Source organism: Mesoplodon densirostris, chromosome 15, assembly GCF_025265405.1.
Source record: "Mesoplodon densirostris isolate mMesDen1 chromosome 15, mMesDen1 primary haplotype, whole genome shotgun sequence".
NCBI classification, from domain to species: Eukaryota; Metazoa; Chordata; class Mammalia; order Artiodactyla; family Ziphiidae; genus Mesoplodon; species Mesoplodon densirostris.
Genome location: NC_082675.1, coordinates 47,846,095 through 47,867,550, shown reverse-complemented (window position 1 = coordinate 47,867,550; position 21,456 = coordinate 47,846,095). Strand labels below are relative to the sequence as shown.

The 21,456-nt window shown below is 41.3% G+C and overlaps 1 protein-coding gene across 2 annotated transcripts in view; it reads left to right on the top strand.

Moving 5' to 3' along the window:
- Positions 1–21,456, top strand: part of GAREM1 (GRB2 associated regulator of MAPK1 subtype 1) — a 207,439-nt gene that overhangs the window by 136,909 nt on the left and 49,074 nt on the right. For both annotated transcript variants that reach the window (XM_060119323.1, XM_060119322.1), the window contains exon 3: positions 16,835–16,965. In XM_060119323.1, the coding sequence (XP_059975306.1) occupies positions 16,835–16,965 (131 nt within the window). The remainder of the gene's footprint in view (positions 1–16,834; positions 16,966–21,456) is intronic.

Sequence of the window (21,456 nt, the reverse complement as noted above, 5' to 3'; positions counted from 1 at the left end):
GACAGGTACATCTTTGTCTCATTTGACTTCTCTCTGATGTTCACTGAGGCCTTACCATGTGCCTCTCATCAAGTGAAGCCCTTTATGTAAGTTTAATGATCCCAGTAGCTGATGTTAGCGTTATTGCCCTTGCATTATGGAACTAGGAGACACACGGAGGTGTAGAAGGTCATGACTTAACCAGAGTTGCCCAGTGGGAGGGAGAGCCAGGATTTCAACTCCAGAAGTTCATATGCTTAACTACTGTGTGAAGACATAGAGGTGAAATAACCCATGAGTACGTGCTAAGCCATGAGAACAGAGCATGCCTGGCTCCAGGAGTGCCATACCTCAGCTCTGCTCTTGTATCAACTGCAAGCCTTTAAAGAGTTGCCTTGCTGGTGTGTGTGTATATATGTATGTGTGTATGTATGTATGTGTTTATATATACACATAAGTACTCTTTATTTCAGAGCAGTTTTAGTTCCAGAGCAAAATTAAAGGGGAAGGTACAGAGATTTCCCATATACCCCCTCCCCCTACACAGACACAGCCTCCCCCATATCACCATCCCCCACCAGAGTGGTACCTTTGTTAAAACTGATGAACCTCCATGGACACATCATTATCACCCAACATAACAATTCACTTTTGGTGTTGCACATTCTCTGTGTTCAGACAAGTGTATAATGACATGTATCCACCATTATAGAATCATACACAATAGTTCCGCTGCCCTAAAAATCCTCTGTTCTCTGCCTACTCATCTCTCCCTCTCCACTAATCCCTGAAAACCACTGATTTTTTTTACTGTCTCCATAGTTTTGCCTTTTCCAGAGTGTCATATAGTTGGAATGGTACAGTCTGGAGCCTTTTCAAATTGGCTTCTTTTTCTTAGTACTAAGCATTCAAGTTTCCTCTACATCTTTTTTATGGCTTGATTGCCTCGCTTTTTGTAGCTAAAGAATTTGGTGAAAATGTGCCCCTAACCCTTACAGAAATGCAATTTAGGACCTCTACAGTATGTTTTCACTGAGTGTCTTTGCTAGCTTTTCCATCTTTAAGTCCATGTGCTAAGCCAAGGTGGGTGTTAAAATTTGGATGGTTCTCCCCACCCCCCTTTGATTATGCCGAGTATGCTCTACATCAGAGTTTTAAGAAACCATTCGTGTTTCTCTACATGGAGTTTTAATCAGTTCAGTTTTGGCCTGAAGGTTCAAAACTAAATCCCTTATAATCAAGGCACTTTTTTTCCTAATGAAAACCACAGCTTGAGCAGCTGCTTGTATTATTGTCTCTCCTCTGTGGTCCCACTGGTGTGTGGGAGTTTACTGTTGGGCTGTGGAAAAGGGAGCAAATGAGAATCCAAGGAAGGGGTCATGTTTCAATAGAGGAATAATGGTGGAATGTTAAAATCCTTGAGTGTTTTCCTCACCCTCCCCGCACTTTGGACATGCAGTTTGGCTCTCTTTTTCCTTTTTAAATACTTCCATAAGGCATGGAAGAGAAGCATATATCATATGAACCATAGTACTGAAAACTCTTAGACCTCAACTTTGATTCTATACAGAATACCTTCATTTTTGCCTATAGTTGTAAAATGACAACATAGCTTTAAAGTCTGTCTGTGTCATGTACGTCCATATTTTGTCCATCTGCGTTGGTGGGGTCTTCCTCTCCTTTGTCTGGGTTGAAATTGTGTTTATCTGTGTGTAATGTTTTTTTCTTGCATCAATTTCTGTCTCACTTTCTTTTTTAAATTTGTTTCCATATCTCCTTTCTGCCTCACTTTCCCTGCTTCCCATTTTCTCTTAACCTTTGTTTTCCCCTTCATTTTTTTGTACTATGTGATTTTAAGTTCTACAAATAAAAATTGAAGTTTTACTTTTGCTGTTTGTAACTTTTTATGTAACTTTTTAATGTAGATAAATAGATCATTTTCTATTTCTCCAAAAGGATCCTACCTCAAATAAAATTGCTTTTTACTTATTAGAACCTTGATTTTTTTTTTAATGTGGGTTTTTGATCCTTAATAGAAGCAGCTGCTTCATCCCAGTGACTAGTTCCAGTGCCAGAGATTAGAAAGAGTAGCTGGGTTCTGTTTCCACCGAATGGGTGAATTACTGGTGACACTGTGTACCTTCCATGCTCCAGTCACCCTAAGTTACCCAGAAGTGAAGATAGGTTTTATCATGTAACCAATTGCCAGGGTCATTGTGGGGATTAAACAGGACCATCTGAATAGCCCTCCACACTATCAAAGAAGAATTCGTTGCATATGTAAATAGTAAATGACCCTTCTTCCTACTAACTTCGGGGAATTTTTTCAGTAACCTACAAGGCACAGTCAGCTCCTCTCCCTGTCACCCTCATCCTGAGGAGGGAGGTATTAGTGGCTTGGGGAAGCAGCATAGTAAAAGTGGGCTTAGGATGAGAACGCATGAGTGACAGTCCTGGGCTCGCTATTGACTTGCTGTGACCAAAGACATATTCCTTAATTTCTGCCAGCTTCAGTTTCCTCGTGGGTAAAGTCTCTGATAATCCCCGCCCACCACTGTGGATTGTTGAGTGAGGTAATGTGTGTGTGAACACCTTTCGATTGAAAGCAGGCTCTCGGTGGAGTCATCCTGACATGGCTCCGGTCCAGAGGCTCAGACTCCTTTTTCTTTTGTATTTTGTCTTTCCACATTCTATCGAGTCTCTTTCTTAAGAAGCTGGTCACTTGGTATGTGATTCTCTCTTCTCATTCTTTGTTAGTGCTGCCATTTAACACGTTCTGGCCTTCAGAGTCAGGCAAGACCTACCATCACCCGTTACCACGTTTAGATGGAATACCTGTGGTAGAGGCCAGAAGTAGAGGGAGCTCGGCTGTGTCCAGGCAGAAGGCTGTCAGCACTGTAGGTCTTAAATGAGCTTGCTCATAAGCTTAGGCTAAAAACTGTAAACGGAGGCCTCCCACTTAAAGTCATCCTTTCAATTTGAGGGAAAAGGAAGCACCCCAAGAGCCTAGACTTCCCACCTAAATTTCTCAAATATTTCCTGACTGATATCTGCCCACTCACATATGGCATCACGTCAGTCAGTATTGTGTTAGGCCCTGTTCAAACCACAACCACTCCCTCCTGTCTTGTAGAAACCCAGGGTAGTCCCTGAGTTAGAGGAGACTTTTTATTTGAGTGAATCGTTAAAAACTATTAATAATTAGGTGCATTTACATTTAAAAAAATCCAGATTTCCTGCCTCTGGAAATCAGCAGGTGCTGGAGCTCTGAGGTGGCCATCTCCACCTTTTTACTAATTTTACTAATTTACAGCTTCTCTGGTCATGTAAATATTTGATTTTGGTACTCTGGAAAAAATACATATTATATATATTTACATACACATATATATACATGTATTTCTCCTACTCTAAACACCTGTTCTTCAAAGCAAGCATTTAGTAAGTTTCTAGTATGGACTCATACTGAGCTGTCAGAGAAGCAGAAGACATGATTCCTGCTGTCAGGGTGCTTGTGGTCCAAGAGAACAATACAAAAACAGGTGAAATAAGTAGGGAATAGTTAAACAAACTCCGGTGATAAATATGAACAAAGATCAGGATGGGCTGAGGTTGTGAGGGATTGCTTCATGGATGACATTGGACTTGAGCTCATACTTAAATTCATTCCCTCATTCAGCTGTTATTTATTAAGTACCTACTATGTGTCTTGCACAGTATTGGGCACCAGGAATAAATAGGTGATTGACACACCCCCTGCTTTCTTTAGAGAGTTTACTGTTTAGTTTACAAAGACATGTAAACAAATGAGAATGATAAAATTTACATGCTTGGATAAAGATCTGTAGACAGTGAGATCACAGAAGAGTGCGGCCAGGTATATACCTGAGCTAAGAAGATTTTTTATAGAGTAGGTGAAGTGTGAATTGGTTTTGGATGAATAGCTTGGCCAAACCTGGGAATAGAGAAAAGGCATTCCACATCTTGAGTTCAGTATAAGAAGAAGTATAATTCACTGTGGATGGATCTAGATGGATTTTAGCATAATGAGAGGAAAGTAAGGGTCGGATCTTGGAGGGCCTATATATTCTCTATAAAGTTAAATTTTACAGGAGGTGGAAGGCCTCCAAAGTCTTTTACTCAGAGGGTAGAAGGGCGTACACCCCCGCCCCAGCCTGTCCTCCACTGCCTCCACCCTGCCCCTCCCCAGAGGCTGACCAGTAGGGCCAAATCAGCAGACTCTCATGCCCTTTGATTTCCAGCTAAGTTCAGCCATTGGATAGATAGCCCCAGCAGGAGATGGGCAGGTCAGGGGAGGAAGCTGGTCAAGGTCTTTATATTCTCCAGCTTCATGGCTCCCTTGAAGGATAGCCTGGGAACAGCTGCTTCTCCCCTTCTCAGGGCAACCTTATTTACATAACGTTCTCCTTCCTGTAACTAGTCCCTCCCCCTGGCACCACAGGCCTATGGTGGTGACCTCTTCTCTGATACTGTCCCTAGCTTCTCACTCTGCTTCCCCTGCAGCCCACCCACACCATCATCAATGACCCTGTTGTAAATAAATCCTCTGCAAATTATCCTCATTTAAAATATGATTCAACTTTAATTTTAAGCACTAGTGGAAAGAATAGTTTTCTGGAATGGCAGTCAAGGGGTAAAGCAATCAACTGGTAAAACTGGCCAAAGCGAGAGATGTTGTAGTTTGTTCAAGAAAGGGAATGGAGTTGAATTGACACCAGATGAATGTGAGGGATTAGGGAAAGGGAGGGGTTAAGAATGACCACCCGGGGTTCTGACTTCGGTGGCTGCTTGATTCAGAAAGTAGAAAGATGAGTTCAGTTTTGCACGTGTAGATTTTTTTTTAAATTTATTTATTTTTGGCTGTGCTGGGTCTTTGCTGCTGCGTGTGGGCTTTTTCTAGTTGCGGCGAGCGGGGGCTACTCTTCGTTGTGGTGCACGGACTTCTGATTGCAGTGGCTTCTCATTGCAGAGCATGGGCTCTAGGCATGCATGCGGGCTTCAGTAGTTGCAGCACGCAGGCTCAGTAGTTGTGGCTCATGGGCTCTAAAGCACAGGCTCAGTCGTTGTGGCGCATGGGCACGCGGGCTCAGTAGTTGTGGCTCACGGGCTGTAGAGCACAGGCTCAGTAGTTGTGGCCCATGGGCTTAGTTGCTCCACGGCATGTGGGATATTCCCGGACCAGGGATCGAACCGGTGTTCCCTGCATTGGCAGGCGGATTCTCAACCACTGCGCCACCAGGGAAGCCCCTGGTGTTGATTTTGAGAGAGATCTTTGTGGAAGAAGTGTTTGAGATATGCACCAGGTATTGGGTAGACCGATGTGGAATTCAGGAGAGATCTGGCTGGAGGGAATGTTGGTATGCTGTCAGCTTATAGGTGGTCCTTGAAGCCAAGGTGATAGAAGGGGTCCCCCAGGAGAGCTGAGAGAGTGGGAGAAGGAAGACAGTCATGCACAGAACTTACAGCGGCACTAAAAGGATCCAGGGTTTTGCACAGACTGAGAAAAGAGCAGGAGCACAGGCAAAGGGTAGAGAAGGACTATGGTTGCACAGGTGGTGGGGGAAACGATTACAGAAGCTGAGTGGAGCCAGATCATGGAGGGACATGAAAGCTAGGGCAGAGCAGCCTGGGCTGGGTGGTTAGAAATTAAAGAGCTATTGTACGTTCATTTATTTCTTCATTTATTCTACAAATATGTATTGAACACTTAGGTTCTTGAGTGAAATGAAATCCATTCAGGTTGTGTTTCAAGTTGAGTAAAGTGTTGGTGGAAAGGCAGAAATGGAGAGAGCCTGAAGACCTGAAGCAGTAATATCATTGTGAAGTGTTAAGGATTGAAACCAGAGTAGTAGCAGTGAGTGCTGAGGGCAAAGAGATTTCAAGGAAAGAACGGGCAAGACATGGGGAAAAGTGAGTATAGAAGAAGAAAGATGATGACCCGGAGATTCCCACCGTTACATGTTAGCAAGCATGTTCAAATCTGAAACCTTTTTAGGTTCCATCATGCCTGTGATAATTGTGCCCCAGAAAATTTCTGATCATTCTGAAGAAGCAACTGACCAACTAAATGCAATGAAAAATGCAATTTTCCCATTTTTCAACAAGTAGGGAAACCATTTGCGTGGTGTGAAATAGCTTGGCTGGATAGAACATGTGTCCCAGAATGATTCGGTTTTAATCCAGGTCTAGTTAAGTTCAAGGATGGAGTTTCAGAATTGAAGGCAGTGGTCTGACCACGTGTTTTATGGAGATGAGAAATAAATAGAAATACCCACAGATGGTTTATGATGGAATTCATTATTTTTTTGGTTAATGATTTCTTTCTGTTCTTTGGCTTTAATTCCTATTGTCTGTGGTTATAAGTTTGGAGCCTTTGTGCTCAGATTTGTTCTTTACCTTTTTCTTTATCCCAATTCCACTTCCACTCCCCTCCCTCCCCCCACCCAAAAAAAATTATAATTTAGGAACTAACTAAAAGTGATACTGGGAATCAGACTGTAGAATAGGAAATGTAATTCCTATTTGTGTTTTTATTTTTTTAATTATGCTTAAGATCATTAAAAATTTCAAAAATTGGTAATAAACTGAACAGAATATGAAATACAAATTACGTAATTATTATAAAAATAATTATCTACCTTTATAATAAGAAAAATGCAGTTAAAATCTCAATGAAATACTGTTTTGTTTTGTTTTTGCGGTACGCGGGCCTCTCACTGTTGTGGCCTCTCCCGTTGCGGAGCACAGGCTCTGGACGCGCAGGCTCAGTGGCCATGGCTCACGGGCCCAGCCGCTCCGCGTCATGTGGGATCTTCCCGGACCAGGGCACGAACCTGTGTCCCCTGCATCGGCAGGCGGACTCTCAACCGCTGCACCACCAGGGAAGCCCTGAAATACTGTTTTTTACCTGTCAGATTGTCAATGATAATAGGAAATGAGGAAACGCATTAGTGGTGGGAGTATAAGTGGACATATACTCTGTGAAGGTTAGTTTGGCAATACCTATCAAAAGTAAAAATGGACTTACCTTTTGGCCCAGCAGTTCCACACGTAGGTATTTTCCCGCCAATGTACTTGCATTAAGGACCCAAAGCCTTCAGTACAAGGTTATCAACTTCAGCATCAGTGTGGTAAAAGATTGGAATAAATCTGAATGTCCATCAATAGGAGACTGGTTAAATTAGTTATGGTATTTGCACGGGGTAGAATATTGTGTACCTCTTACAAAGAATGAGACAGATTTTTATGGAATGATAAAAGAACTGTACAGAATCCTACCATTTGTTTGGAAAAGAGTGGCATTATGTGTGTCGATGGACTGTATCTGATACCATCTCTGGACCCAGATGTACAGGAGAATGATAGCACTGCGTCTGGAAGGAGATCTGAGGATAAGATTGTGAAAGAGACTGACTTTTTACCCTCTGGTACTATTTGAAGTTTTTGGCAATTACATATATTAAGTAAATCTTTAAAACTCTTCACATTACTCAAGAAAAGGGACGCTAGATGGTTCACCAACACCAATAGTATTGGTGAAAGGTTTAGGTAAATGAGTTTTCATACGTTGTTGGTAGAAGTGTGAACATTTACATACGCTTTTTAGAAGGCAGTATATTGGTTGGTGCAGTTCAAAATAACAAGATGCATCTCTTTTACCTGGCAGTCCTACTTTTACATTTCAGTCCTACAGAAAGTCCAGCCTGCTTGCATCCATGAAGTTAAAAATACAAGAGCACTTGTAAAGTTAAATCTTGAGTGTAAGTGTATATTCCTGCCCATGTTTATTTACTTCTTGAAAAATGGCAGTTGGTTTGTTGTTTCTGTCACTTGAGAATCCTCATTTATTCACATCTGGAAATGGCCCAGTGGTTTTAAGGTCCAGTTATTTAAACCATTTAGAATGTATTTCATTTGCACAACCGACTTGAAACCATCTAACTTTCATGTTGGCAGCCTGTCTCCAAAAGAGGTAAGAGAAAAAAAGTAAGCACTCATTCATTCATTCATTCATTCATAAGTGCCTGCTTGATGTCCTGAGTGGTACAACACTGGGCACCACGCTGAATCACACCGTCCTGGTTGTGGTGTTTTCAACATTCTGGGACGCTTTTCTTAACCATTTTTATTCATTTTAGCCATTCTTGGGTTGCTTTGGTGTTCCAGTGCCATTTTTGTTGCTTTCTTTTCTATTTTATACTTTTGTGCTGGTTTCTGTGACGTTTTCCTGCTCCCAGCAGGGAGGGCAATGCTGGTGGAATGTCATCGTTCCCTTGAGTTACGGGCCCACAGATGGATACTAGAGGTTTCGGCTCTCGTTTCGTTTTATTTACACACAGAAAGTCAGCCACTGGGCTGAAGGGAAGGCGAACGGTAAAACCAGAGCTGTGAAAGGAGATTTACCGCAGGCGGTGCTCATCAGCAGGCGTGATAGCGACCAGGGAGGCATGAATCATGGGGAGCCCCACCTTCCCAGTAGCATGGGACTTGCTTCTCACTGCCTGTTGACCATAACTTCCCAGCCAGTAGCAAACGGGACAGAACTGAATTTGACCACCTCTGACTCCCTCTGTTATCTCTACGCATCTCAGCATCGTTGCTCTCTCTTCTTAATTAGCAAAATTTATTTCCGTTTTTCATTTCTGACAAGTGACCATTTTTCCCTCTAAGTAAAGGAGAGTGTGTGGTCCTGCTGTCTGCTCAGCATCATACAGGTGCTCGAAACTTAGACGCCTCACGTAGGACTTTGGGCCTCTTAGCTGTCTGTGCTTAATGTATCATCTCTGTTGAGGTGAATCACTGTGATTATCTTGAGGGACACACACCAAAAAATGGATATTTTCTAGATGACCGTTATTCCCTGTCAGCAGATTAATTATGTAATATAGTCTTAGAAGCACATCATGAAAACAGTGCAATAATAGTACCCATCTTTGCTTTTTACATATTACCTTCAATTTCTTTAACCTGTCATCGACGATCGTGGTGTTGGATTCGTTCCTGGGAATTTCAGGGTCCTGCTGACAGAACAGCTCTCACAATGGAGATGGTTTATGAAATTAACAAAACCGTTGAAAGACAATGCAGTTTCCTCCCTCTCCGGGAACAGGGTTTTGACAGTAACATCTCAGAACAGATGTTTCGGCGATCTCCAAATGTTTTCATTTGGTGGCACAAAGACTCTGTTATTCATGAAATGGTCTGTTAAAAAAATTAGTTCCTCCATGTGGGGATTGTGGGAAGATGTGTTGTATAAATTGATTTCACATTTTGTCAGGAAACCGGCTCTTAACTCTTTAAATTGGCTCCAGGATTTGACTCTAACAAGTTCCAACTTCTAGGCTACAGCAGTCACAGGGAACAGAGCAACACAACGGCTCAGCATCTTTCCCAGAGAACTTCAACTTGACTCATCTGAGAGGGTCCTATTCTTTTATAGGAGAATAGAAGCCATAAAATACAGTGAGAGGAGGTGGGCACGTTTGCTTTTCATTTGCATTATTCTCCTAATACAATCTGCATGTGCAGCTTAACACCTCTTGATTTTAGACTCGTATTTAAAGGGAAAACTGCCATTCTAAGATGAACATGGGCCGGCTTAGGGTATAGTTTCAACTACCTTACAAGAGACCTCAGGATAACTACTTAGGAGTGTTGGTCATTTTCATTTCTGATGTCCTGTCTGATGTCTCTCATTTCTTGATGTCTCCCTGCAGGACAGAGGTCAGCAAACTGTGTGGCCTCAGGGCCAGATCTGACCTGCTGCTTGTTTTTGTAAAGTTTGATTGGAACACAGATGTTGTAATTCGTTTACATGTCGTCTGTGGCTGCTTTTGAGATACCTCACCGGAGTTGAATAGTTGATAACAGAGGCCATTTAGCCCACAAAACCTAAAATATTTACAGAACAAGTTTGCCAACCCCTGAAATAGGAAGTTGCATATATCCCATGACCTGGTATTTAAAACATTACATTAAAACATTTGATATATTTAGATTTTAAAGGTATTTGTGGGGTGTAAGAAGTATAAATATTTATTTGGTTTTAGACCATTCAACATATGACAAGAAAATGTTTAAAATAATAATATATATACACAAAGAAACATGAACTAAAATCTTACAGGACAATATAAAGAAACTGTATGGAAAAGAAGAGACAGAAGTTAATGGATGACATTGGATATTCAATAAACAGTTAAAAGAATGAATGAGAGGAATCAATTTTTCTGATGTACAGTATGTTCAGATGTGAAAACATTTGGTCATATTTAGCTGCTACTTTGTTTTTATTCTTATTCTTTCATCTGTGTATGTTCATCATTCTCAGAATAGATTCTTGTCAGTGCTCCCATGCGCATGCTTCTGAGGTCTTCCTGTCCATCTTTCCTGAGATGACGAACACAGGTGAGACTAGAAGGTTAGAATTTATACAGCTTTACTATTGACATCACAGCCACACCAGACAGGATTATTCATTTGGTTCATATGCCAGAATATATTTGAGGCTGCTAACAGTAAGAGATCTCAGACACAAGAGAAAAACAACTAAAGGATGCTTGAAGAACGAGCACCCAAATTGAAAGAGAAGAAAAACGGTGTTAAGGGGATAGAGGTGCTTTATATCAAGAAACCCAGGCTCTGTTCTTTGAACCAGAATATCAGCGATCACGACAAACAGAGCAAGGAAAAGAAAATATAAGCGTTCTGAAGCTGTTATTTCATGAGATGAAACATCCTATTTTGTCAGGAGGTATTCCGTCACATGATCTTTTTTAAGGACGTGAACAGTATCTGCAGCCAGTTTTAAGAGAAGGCAGAAATGTTCTATACCCACATGGGTATAGCAACCACTAGCCACATGGGCTGTTGAGCGCTTGTAATGAGGATAGTGTGAACAGAGGTATGCCGCAAGTGTAAAACCTACATGGGGGGCTTCCCTGGTGGTTCAGTGGTTGAGAGTCCGCCTGCCGATGCAGGGGACACGGGTTCGTGCCCCGGTCCAGGAGGATCCCACATGCCGTGGAGCAGCTGGGCCCGTGAGCCATGGCCGCTGAGCCTGCGCGTCCGGAGCCTGTGCTCCGCAACGGGAGAAGCCGCAAGGGTGAGAGGCCCACGTACCGCAAAAAACAAAAAACAAAAAAAAAAACCTACATGGGATTTAAAAGACTTAATGTGGAAAAAATTTAATTAATGATTCTTATATTGAATTTAGATGTATTGGTTTAGATAGAACCATATTATTAAAATAAATTTCACCTCTTTTTACTTTTTTAATGTGGCCATCATAAAACACAGAATTGCATGTGTGGCCTGCATTGTATTTCTGTGAGGCAGCACTATTCTGTAGGGTAATGTCTCATTTGATGTGTAAGTGTTAGGATTTGGTGACACATCCTTGACTTGTGAATGCCTTTCAGAAGGGACAGAATGGAATTTAGTATAGGCATGTAGTTTTCGGGTAATCTGTTAGCTCAGAGACTGTACATCTACAGACCACTTGGCATGCATACAGATCCTCCTGCCCCCTGCCTTAGGAAAATTTTTCTAGAATATTGATCAGAATTTTAAAATAAGTTAAACTATTTCATGCTCATGGAAAGATAATTTGTAGACTTTCATAAACTATACTTGGTTTAGTGATGGTAGCTTGACTTGGCTCAGGTTCCAAATCTACAATTTATTTTGTTATTCTGCTAACAAATTAGAAAATCTAAATTACAGTTGCAGATAATTGGAAGTATTGGCAAATATCTGATGTCTCTGTTAGGTGATTCTGGGTATTCCCACCAAATGGACCTATAAATTTGAACTCTTGCTCACTGGTGACTACTTTTTTCCCCTTGTATATTACATCCTGATGCTGAAAGATTGTTTCATCCTGGAAGACAGTTCCAGTTGCTTATCTAATCTGTCCTTTGGTTGGATTGGTCCCTGAAAAATATGTCTTGAGGTTCTGTATATTATTCAGATTTGAATGATTTTTAAGTATACCATTGCTTTCTTTCTCTGTTGAGTGAAATCATTCATCAGTAGTTCAGAAACAAACCTTGTGTATAGTAATGTAGTTCACCTTTTATTTATAACTTTGAAAACCTGCAATTACTTATGCATTGCTTCATTGTTTGCCAATTCCAGGACTATATTTATTACACATTTATTAAATATCTATTGCATGCAAGGCATTGTGCTTCCCTGACTTTAGACATGTTGAATTTGGTGCTAATGGGACTTCCAAGTATAAATATCCAACAGGCCCTTAGATGTCTCTAGAAGTGAAAAGAAATGTAGACTATGTCAAATATATTTATTATATATTTGTACAGTCATTTGTACAAGAAAAATTCAAATGTTTAACTTCACTGATCTTCAGAGGGATGCAGATTAATACAGGAAAGAGATGCTTTTTAATATGCATTGAATTGTCTAATTGAAAAAATACTCAGTGCTGGCAAGATTGTGCCCCAACTAGGAGGCATGTAGCCTATTCATAGAAATATAATTTGGTTTTGGTATTTTGGAAAAAAATATAGCCGTGCATGGTAAACATACGGAATTGTGTATTATTCTTTGATTTAATAACCTCATGCTAGAAAATTTATCCCCAAAATGTGAGCCAGAAGACAAAAGAAAATCTCTTTGCAGAAGAGGGAAGGGAGCCGAGAGTTGCTGAATGGCTACTTGTGCTGAGTACTTTGCATCATCTCACTTAATACCCACAGCAGCCCTATGAAGTGTCCCCACTTTACAGGCAAGGAAGCAAGGCTCAGACGGATTAGTAATTTACCAGTATCATAAAACATGTACATGGCAGAGTTCCCACTTACATTAGGCACCTGCCAAACTCAGACTGACCATGTAAGAATAGAAAAAGAGTTGAATCCGTTATTAAGTGCTATGCAAGTATTGTAAGTGTCATCACGTGAGAAAATGTAGGAAAATACAGAAAGAAACAGCATAAAACTGTAGATAAACCATAGGTATTAAAAGTTTGTACACAGACTAAGTAGAATAATGACAAATGAAAAGTTTAATTTGGCAGAATTTGTTTAAATAAGTAGTATTGAGATTGCCATAATCTTTTTGATTTTTTAAAAATTGTTTTTTATGAAAAAGGTACAGTCCAACATATTTTGTATTTTCAAATGTGTTATTCATCCCTCCACGTTCTTCTAAAAGGTGCATGAGCCGTTATGTCTGGGTGCATCCTCTATTTTGCCCTCATCACCTGCCCTTTAACTCTTGAAAACGCTTCCATCAAGGTTCATCACTAGCAAAAGCCCTACATCCTTAAACCCCCCTCTGAAATTACTTTAATTTTGTTAAAACCCAAATCTGCATATGCCCTGAAAACACTGCTTCCCTGAAGGCCTCTCAGGTGGTAGCTCTATTTTTTTTTTTGCCCCAGAGTTGAGGGGATATAAGTGTCTCTATGGTCTTCATTGCTACCCTGACCTTCCCTGCTCCCTAAAAACTCAGCTGTAAATCTCTTGTCATCAGACAGCATCCCCTGCTCCCCCATCGTCGGTACATTCATCTACCAAGCCTAAGATTCCTCCCTCATTTCTCCATGGTTCTCACTCCTGGCTCACTGCCGTTCTCCCCAGCAGTGCTTCTCTCCTCACCCTTGGAGATTTCAGTGCTTACCTGTATGATTCATTTGATACCCCTGGCTTCTCAGTTCCTTTAGCTTCTCACCACCACAATGCTTACCTCCCGTGGTCGCCCCCTCGACCACAGCATCGCCAATAACTGCATCCCTCCGTGATCTCAGTCGCATACGTACCACTCTCTGACCTCTCTCCTCTGCCTGGTTCTCGAACTCACTCTTCCAGGGCACGGAAATCAAGTCCGTCAGAACCTGCCATCCGTTGATCCCATGATTATTTTCATCCTCTTCCCTCCCTCCCAAGATGTTGGGTCCAGCTCAAGCTCCATGAACTCCCTTGCATACATCCTGCCTACTTTGTCCCTCTTTCACGTCTCATACTCACTTGGTAATTGGCTGAATCCAAATCTCTACCTGCTTCACGCCAGCCCCTGTGTGTCAGACATTGGCTAGAGGAAAACACACAACTAGACTGTTTGGTTTCACTTTCAAATGATGACCGTTAACCTCAAGTGGGAACTTAGGGCTGCCCACCAGACGTATTATGGTATTCATTCTCACTGGACTTTTTACAACCTTCTCCTCTTTCCTTAACCTCCAACACCTCCTTTCTCAACTTTATTCTCAACGGATGCCTTCCTTCCCACTTTTGCTGGAAATATTGAAGCAATAAGAGGGAGCTTCCCCCAGGTCCCACTGAACCTGCCACAGATGAACTCCTGTTGAAGGCCAGCTCCTCCACTCTGATGTCCCCCCATCTCCTCAAGGATGTGCTCCAGTAATCCTCATCATCTGTGCGTCATTCCCATCAGCATCAAACATGCTGGTACTTCTCCCATCGAATTAAGGAAACAAAAACACTCTCCAGGCCCCATCCCACTTCCTCCCTTTAGCTACTACTCAGTGTCTCTTCTCCCCTCATCACAGAACTCCCCGAAACATCACCTGCTGTCCATTCTTGTTATTCCCAGCTCTCCTTTCTCAGGCTCTCAGGTTCAATCAGGCTTTGGCCCAGCTATTCCACTGCTCGTATCAAAATCCCCAATTAAATACAAGCTGCTAAATCCAGCAGTTCTCAGTCTCGTTTCACAGTCCTGTGCACAGCATTTGACATCACTCCCCCTTCTTCTCCTTGAGGCACTCGAATCACCTGGCTTCTAGAATGTAGCACTTCTGGATTTTTCTCGTATTTTCCTGGCCAGTCCTTAGTCTCCCAGAACTCAAACCTTGGACCTCTTCTCAGTCTACACTTGAGACCGTGGTTGTCATCATTAAAGTGTCATGGCTTTAAATATCATCCATGTGCCAGTGGCGCCCAGAGTTAACTATTTCCAGCCAGACCTTTCTCCTGACCTCCACACTTATGTATCCATCTAAGAGCTTTCGGGATATCTCCGTTTCTATGTCTAATAGATTTAACCGGTCCAGACTGAATTCCTGATCTTACCTCCTCATCTTACCCCTCCAGACCTGCCCATCTCGGTCAGTGGCAGCTCCATTCCTCAGCCGCTCAGGCCAGATTCCTCACTGCTTCCAAACCCCGGCCGTCTCATACCTGGATGATTGCAGGGCCCTCCTAACTGGTGTCTGGGCTTCTACGCCTGGCACCTTTACAGTGTGTCCTCAACATGGCAACTAGAATGATTCTTCTGTAGCATTGGTTAAATCACCTCTTCTGCACTTAGACCCCCCAGGTGGCTCCCCATCGCAGTCAGATGAAGAATCACAGTTCTGCAAAGCTGTGGACAATCTAAACCACCTGTTACTTCTCTGACTTTCTTTCTCTTCCTTCTTAGCTTCTACTCACCCCACTCCAGCCACAGCATGCCAAAGATGCACCAGCCCATCCGCCTGAGGGTTTCTGTGTAGACTGTTGCATGTGCTTAGAATTCTAAGAACTCACTGCCCAGCTACATCAAAGTCACTGTCTCAGCCATGCCTACTCTGGCCACCCTGCACTCTCCAACCCCCTCACCCTATTTTTAATGGCACTTCTCACCTTCTGGCGTATATTCTACTGATTGATTGTATTTATCCTCTGTCTCCCACTTCAGTGTAAGCTTCAAAAGGACAGAGATTCTTATCTGGTCTCTTGATTGATTTATCTCCAGCATCTAGAATAATGCCTCCACCTAATAGATGCTTTAAAGAAAATGTGTTGAAAGTATGAAAGTTTCCCTATTTCTGCCTGATGCCCCGTGGACGCATGCAGAGAGATCTGCCTCATAATAGCTTTTCATTCCTTTTCAAGTTTCTCAAGTGTTATATTGTAAACAGTGTTCAGAAAATGACCACTAAGAAACATGGCGTCACGGACTTGATTGTATGTGGTCTTTTATGCTAAACCGAAAGCAGCTCCTCTAGAATGTGGCAGCAGTATCACAAATACCAGAAACGTCCAAGCAGCATAATAGAGCCTTGACATTTCTAGGAATATGTTCAGAGTTCTTCAGAAATCCCCCCAATTATGGATACTTTGATAGTATATTTCTACTCTCATGAATTTTACACATGGTAGTAAAAAGGAAAGATGGAAGCTACGTGCTGCTCCAGATGCCAAGTGGCTCACTCACTGCAAGGGGGCTCCTCCCAGCGCCCGCCCCAGGCCCCTTGGTCTCAAGCCCCACCCGTGTGCCGCAGCCAAGCTATAGACTTACAAATTATAGCAGCTCCTGAGCCCTCAGCATTGCCTGCGTACTGTTGAAACCAAGGACATCTGTGAAAGCTAAGGGTCCACGTATTATTTTATTCCATTGCACATTTTAAAAATACTAATTTAAAAAAAAAATCAGTTCCCCCAGGCCACTCAGCCTTGGTTTTAGAATACAATGTATGGGGGGGGGGCATTATTACAACTAAATGACAACGTGACATACTGTTACAAACAACATGAGCAACCATTTATATAACACATTAAGTTTTCAACGTCGAGTTTACATTACAAGTAAACATCCATCAAATCTGTTATTGATCCTCTGGTAATAAACTCTGAAAGTAAGCAAAAAAAGAAAAAATATGTTTGCTTTCATTTTTAAACTAATTTTTAAATAAATATCCTAGTTCAAGAAAACCTTTTGCCACGGTAACTTTTTCTTTTTTTAAATGATAATGCTCAGAAAGCCTTTGACAGAGAAGAGTGGGAGTAAGGAAAGGGGATGCTGTCGCCACGGTGACAGCTGTCCAGCGTAAACATCTCATATCTCTTCCGTTTATCACGTATTTCAGGGCAATTCAAGCTGCTGGAACAAGACCGAGATATAAAGGAGCCAGTGCAATATTTCAACAGTGTGGAGGAGGTGGCTAAAGCATTTCCTGAACGCGTGTACGTCATGGAGGAAATAACATTCAACGTGAAGGTAGTTCTGAAAGAACCAAAGATTTATCCTCACTAAGATAATTTAGCTTTCAGGTTGTTGTGTACACAGTAAGTGCTCATCTATGCCTCTTAGGAGGTTCCATCTTCCTAATGAGTTGGTGTCAATGGCCAAAACTGGTCTTATAAGAACTGTGCTGTAGCTGAGCTGACCCCCACCCCAAAGGTTACTACATTTAGTTAGCATTACCTTTGGCTAGAATAACTGTTAAGGCAGATCAAAAGTTATTTTCCTTTTTTAAAATTTGGACTTTATTCCCTAAGATGTAACCATTTTTTGGCCACATCTTCTGTGAGGCTAGATGCTCTACTTGTAAGAGCAAGCAAAAGGCATATGGTAAATCTAATACCAAACACTTGTTGAGAGAAAGAGGGACTTCCAGAGCATGCCCTGACATCAGCATGTATTCATTCTGTCTATATCAGTCTACAAAGGAGGGAAAATTGATGTATCGAATGTTGCCCAATAGGTGCCTATTGATCCTTGTTCATCAGAGGAAAGCTGAGTAGTGTTTACTGTGCTGTGTTGGTTTTGCATTCTTAAAGGGACAGTTCTGTCCCCTCCTACACAGTGAGCGAGCTCCTTGACGAGAGTCTGGTTAGAAGAGAGACTAACCAGAGTGGCGATGCCACCAACCAGGTCCATCCTTGTTTCAGCCTGCAAACCCACTGCACTTTCTTCAGCCACATCCACGATTACACTGACTCATTTGAGAAAGTGTTCACATTGAAAGGATTTTCTGTTTAACCTCATTTCAGCAGGAAGTCCAACTGAGTCACTGTTCTCTGAATATTTCAAGATTTAGGGGGCAGATGCCAGTTTCTTGGAAATCCGCTCTATGTGAAAAACAGACTACATGGTATCTTGGCCCAAGAATGCAAGTGTCTTTACAGGTGGGGCACTCCACCCACACTCCCAGGAAGCGGGGAGATGCCCAAGACAGCTTCCTTAGTGGAGAAGTGGCCCATTGAATTGGCTAAGTCATTCTTTCCCCCGGTTCTAAAACACAGCTGCCATGATCTACTTCCTTTAGTTTTATTATTAAAATGATTTTGTATTTAGTAAAGTTCTTTACTCACCAAATTATGCTTATGTTCAGAATATTTACAGTTTTTAACTCTGTCAGTGGCCCGGGCTGTGAGTCCTCAAGACAGCTTGTATTTGTGTACATTGAAGATTTGTGAGAAAGTGTTCATTTTTTAAACTTTCCAAGATTCATTGGCCAGAAGTTAATCAAATCCTATTTCATTAGTGTCTTGATTTGATTTAAATCTCTCCTTAAAACTTACATTTAGAATTAACCAAATGAAAATAATTTTGTTTAGAAAGCAAAGTTAATACTGCAAAACTTTCTTCTGAAACATTTCATTTGCTGATAAATGATGAGAAATCTAGCATAAAATTTTTTTATGATTTTTTAAATTTCCTCAATTATTAAAATCTAATATTCAGTCTTTGGTGGCGTATTGTTTACATGAAAGATTTTTAAAAGATGCCTCTAAGAGCTGTTTGTTTGTGAATTTGTATTGAACCAGCAATGGATGAAAAAATAATACTGAAACTAATACATTTCGATAGGGTTTTTTTCCCCCCACAGAATACCATGATTGGCTATATTGATTCAAATGTATATAATAGAGATATCATTTAAAAGTTTAGCACGGGCTTCCCTGGTGGCACAGTGGTTGAGAGTCCGCCTGCCAATGCAGGGGACACGGGTTCGTGCCCCGGTCCGGGAAGATCCCACATGCCGCGGAGCGGCTGGACCCGTGAGCCATGGCCACTGAGCCTGCGCGTCCGGAGCCTGTGCTCCGCAACGGGAGAGGCCACAACAGTGAGAGGCCCGCATACCGCAAAAATAAATAAATAAATAAATAAAAGTTTAGCACAACAGTGTGAATGTACTTAACACTACTGATCTGTATACTTAAAAACGGTTAAGATGGTAAATTTCATGTTATGTATATTTTACCACAATTTTTTTAAAAAGCAAAAAAAAAGAAAGTCAGTTGGACTCCCCACTGAAATGAGGCCAAACAGAAAATCCTTTCAATCTGGACACTTTTTAAAATATGTCAGTGTAACTGTGGATATTACAGATAAGTGTATGGAGTAGAAGCTTATAGCATCCATAGAACTCGTTGGATTTGGGTTGAGTTCTGTGCTATGCATACATAAATATTTAATACCTCTTGTCCATCACTCATAAAGTTGTAAGATGTCATCACATCCAGCCTGCGCTAATCATTAAGACATCTTTCAATTCTATTCCAAGAAGACTGGATAAAGGAACCTCAAGAAATTTACATAGAGATATACACAAAAGTCTGTGTGCTTAGTGAGTAAACACCCATGTAAATAAATAAACCAAGGAGGTTTGGGGGAAAGATGTCTGGATACTGCCTGGATTTTAAAAGAAAATGTTGGATGCCATGGTCTTCTTTAAAAATTGATTATAATGTGCATGAACATATATGCAGAGTTTAATGTGAGACCTAATTGGGGACCAGGAAGTGCTATGCTTGGTTATTACTTCTCCTGGAGAGGAAGAGAAAAAATGAAAAACAGTACAACCTATTCATAACTATAGCTGTTACAAATATTATTAAATATAATGTAATATGAAATATTACATAAATATAGCTATTATCCAGGAAGCAATTTTTTACAAGATAGGAGAATTCAGACCTTGGAAAATGCATCCTCTTCTCTCTGCTTCAGATACAGTGTAAATTAGACCAAGAGGCTAAACAACTATAGAAATGACTTACAGTTAAGAATTGGCAGCTAACTGGCATCATGATAGTCAAAAGGCACAACTATTATTTGAAATAAATATGTATTTATGCACATATATTCATATACAGTTACAAGTGCAAATTGAAATGAAGCATGATAAGAATACAGAGTAAAACAAAAGTATTGAAAGAATAAGAACTAGTTTGGTTATTTTCAAGACTATAGCAAAATTTTATCTAAAATTTAATGGATAGTATTAGTACTACTTACATATTTATTTCAAAATAATGTATTCCTTTTATCTTGAATTAAAGAAAATATGTCTTTAAAAGGTGACTTGATGTGTTTAAAAATGATCTGCCCAATTGTCCCATCATTGATAAACTGTGTGAAATGAGTTAATATATGTTAAACGTTTAATTCTTTAAGCAGCAAATATATTTTGAGCACCCACTACATGGCCCACCCTGTTCTAAGCACTGGGGGTAAATATTGAATAAGTAAATCCTTGCCTGCTTGGAGATTACATTCTGTTGGGGAGGCAGGGAATAAATAAGCAAATACAAACACTACCTCCAAATAAAGCAATAGAGAAGACATTTGGATATACAAGTCCGGAGCTTGGGGCAGGGTCTGGCTTGGGGTGTAATATATATTTGGGGCTTATCAGCTCCTAGGTGGTATTTGAAGCCATGGGGCTAGCTGAGTTCAGCTACATCTCAACCAAGGGTGATCCCCCCACCCCCCAGGGACATTTGACAATGTTTGGATACAATTTTGATTGTCACAGCTTGGGGAAAGGGTGGGTGCTACTGGTGTCTAGTGAATAGAGGGCAGGGATGCTGATAAACATCCTACAATGCCCAGGACAGCCCCCCCTGTCCTGATCATTTGTCCATTTCCTCCAATCCGTCCTAAGCATTATCCAGCAGAAACATCCAGAGTGCCAAGGTTGAGAAACCCTAACCTAGAGTCTAGATTAAGAGAGGAGATCTGAGGACTGAGCCCTGGAACATTCCAGCACTGAGGTCTAGAGGAGGCAGAAAGGAGTAGCAGATAGAAAGACAGCAGAGCATGTGGTATCCCTGCAGCCAAATGACAATAGCGTTTCAAAGAAGAATGGGCAATTGTGTCAAATGCTTAGTGATTGAGTTAGATAAGCACTGGGAACTCACCATTAAATTTAGCAAAATGGGAGCCTTTAGAAGCTTTGAGAGGAAGGAAATAATAATCAGCTCAGAGACCCAGAAAACAGTTAACCAGGGAAGTATAGTAGGGTGGTCCCACGGTTTTGTCAAAGTAAATTTCAAGTGAGATTACTCAGCACTAACCTTTTTTTCTTCCATCCATCTTGAGCTGGAGAGTTGGGTATATAGTCAGAGTTGGGTTCTACCAGGGAGTGTAACAGAGATGAGCAAAGGCACAGATGAAGTGCCCTGGAGTGGCAGGTAGCAATGAGCCATGAATACAAGACGTGTAACCCCAATGAAAATTGGAGATCCTGACAGGGTTAAGGAACTTCTGATGTGGATTTGTTTAAGGAAGTGATGTGCAAAATAGGAGAGTGGTAGAGTGTGAAGTCCTTGAAATTAAACTTGAGGCAGTAATATAGGAAATGATAGGAGTAGCTGTTTTTCAAATCTAAATAGGCAACTGAGGTGGGAGGAACAGAAAATGGGAGACGAGAAGGCCAAGAAAATGAAAGAATATGTGGGCAGGTAACCTCTTGCTGAT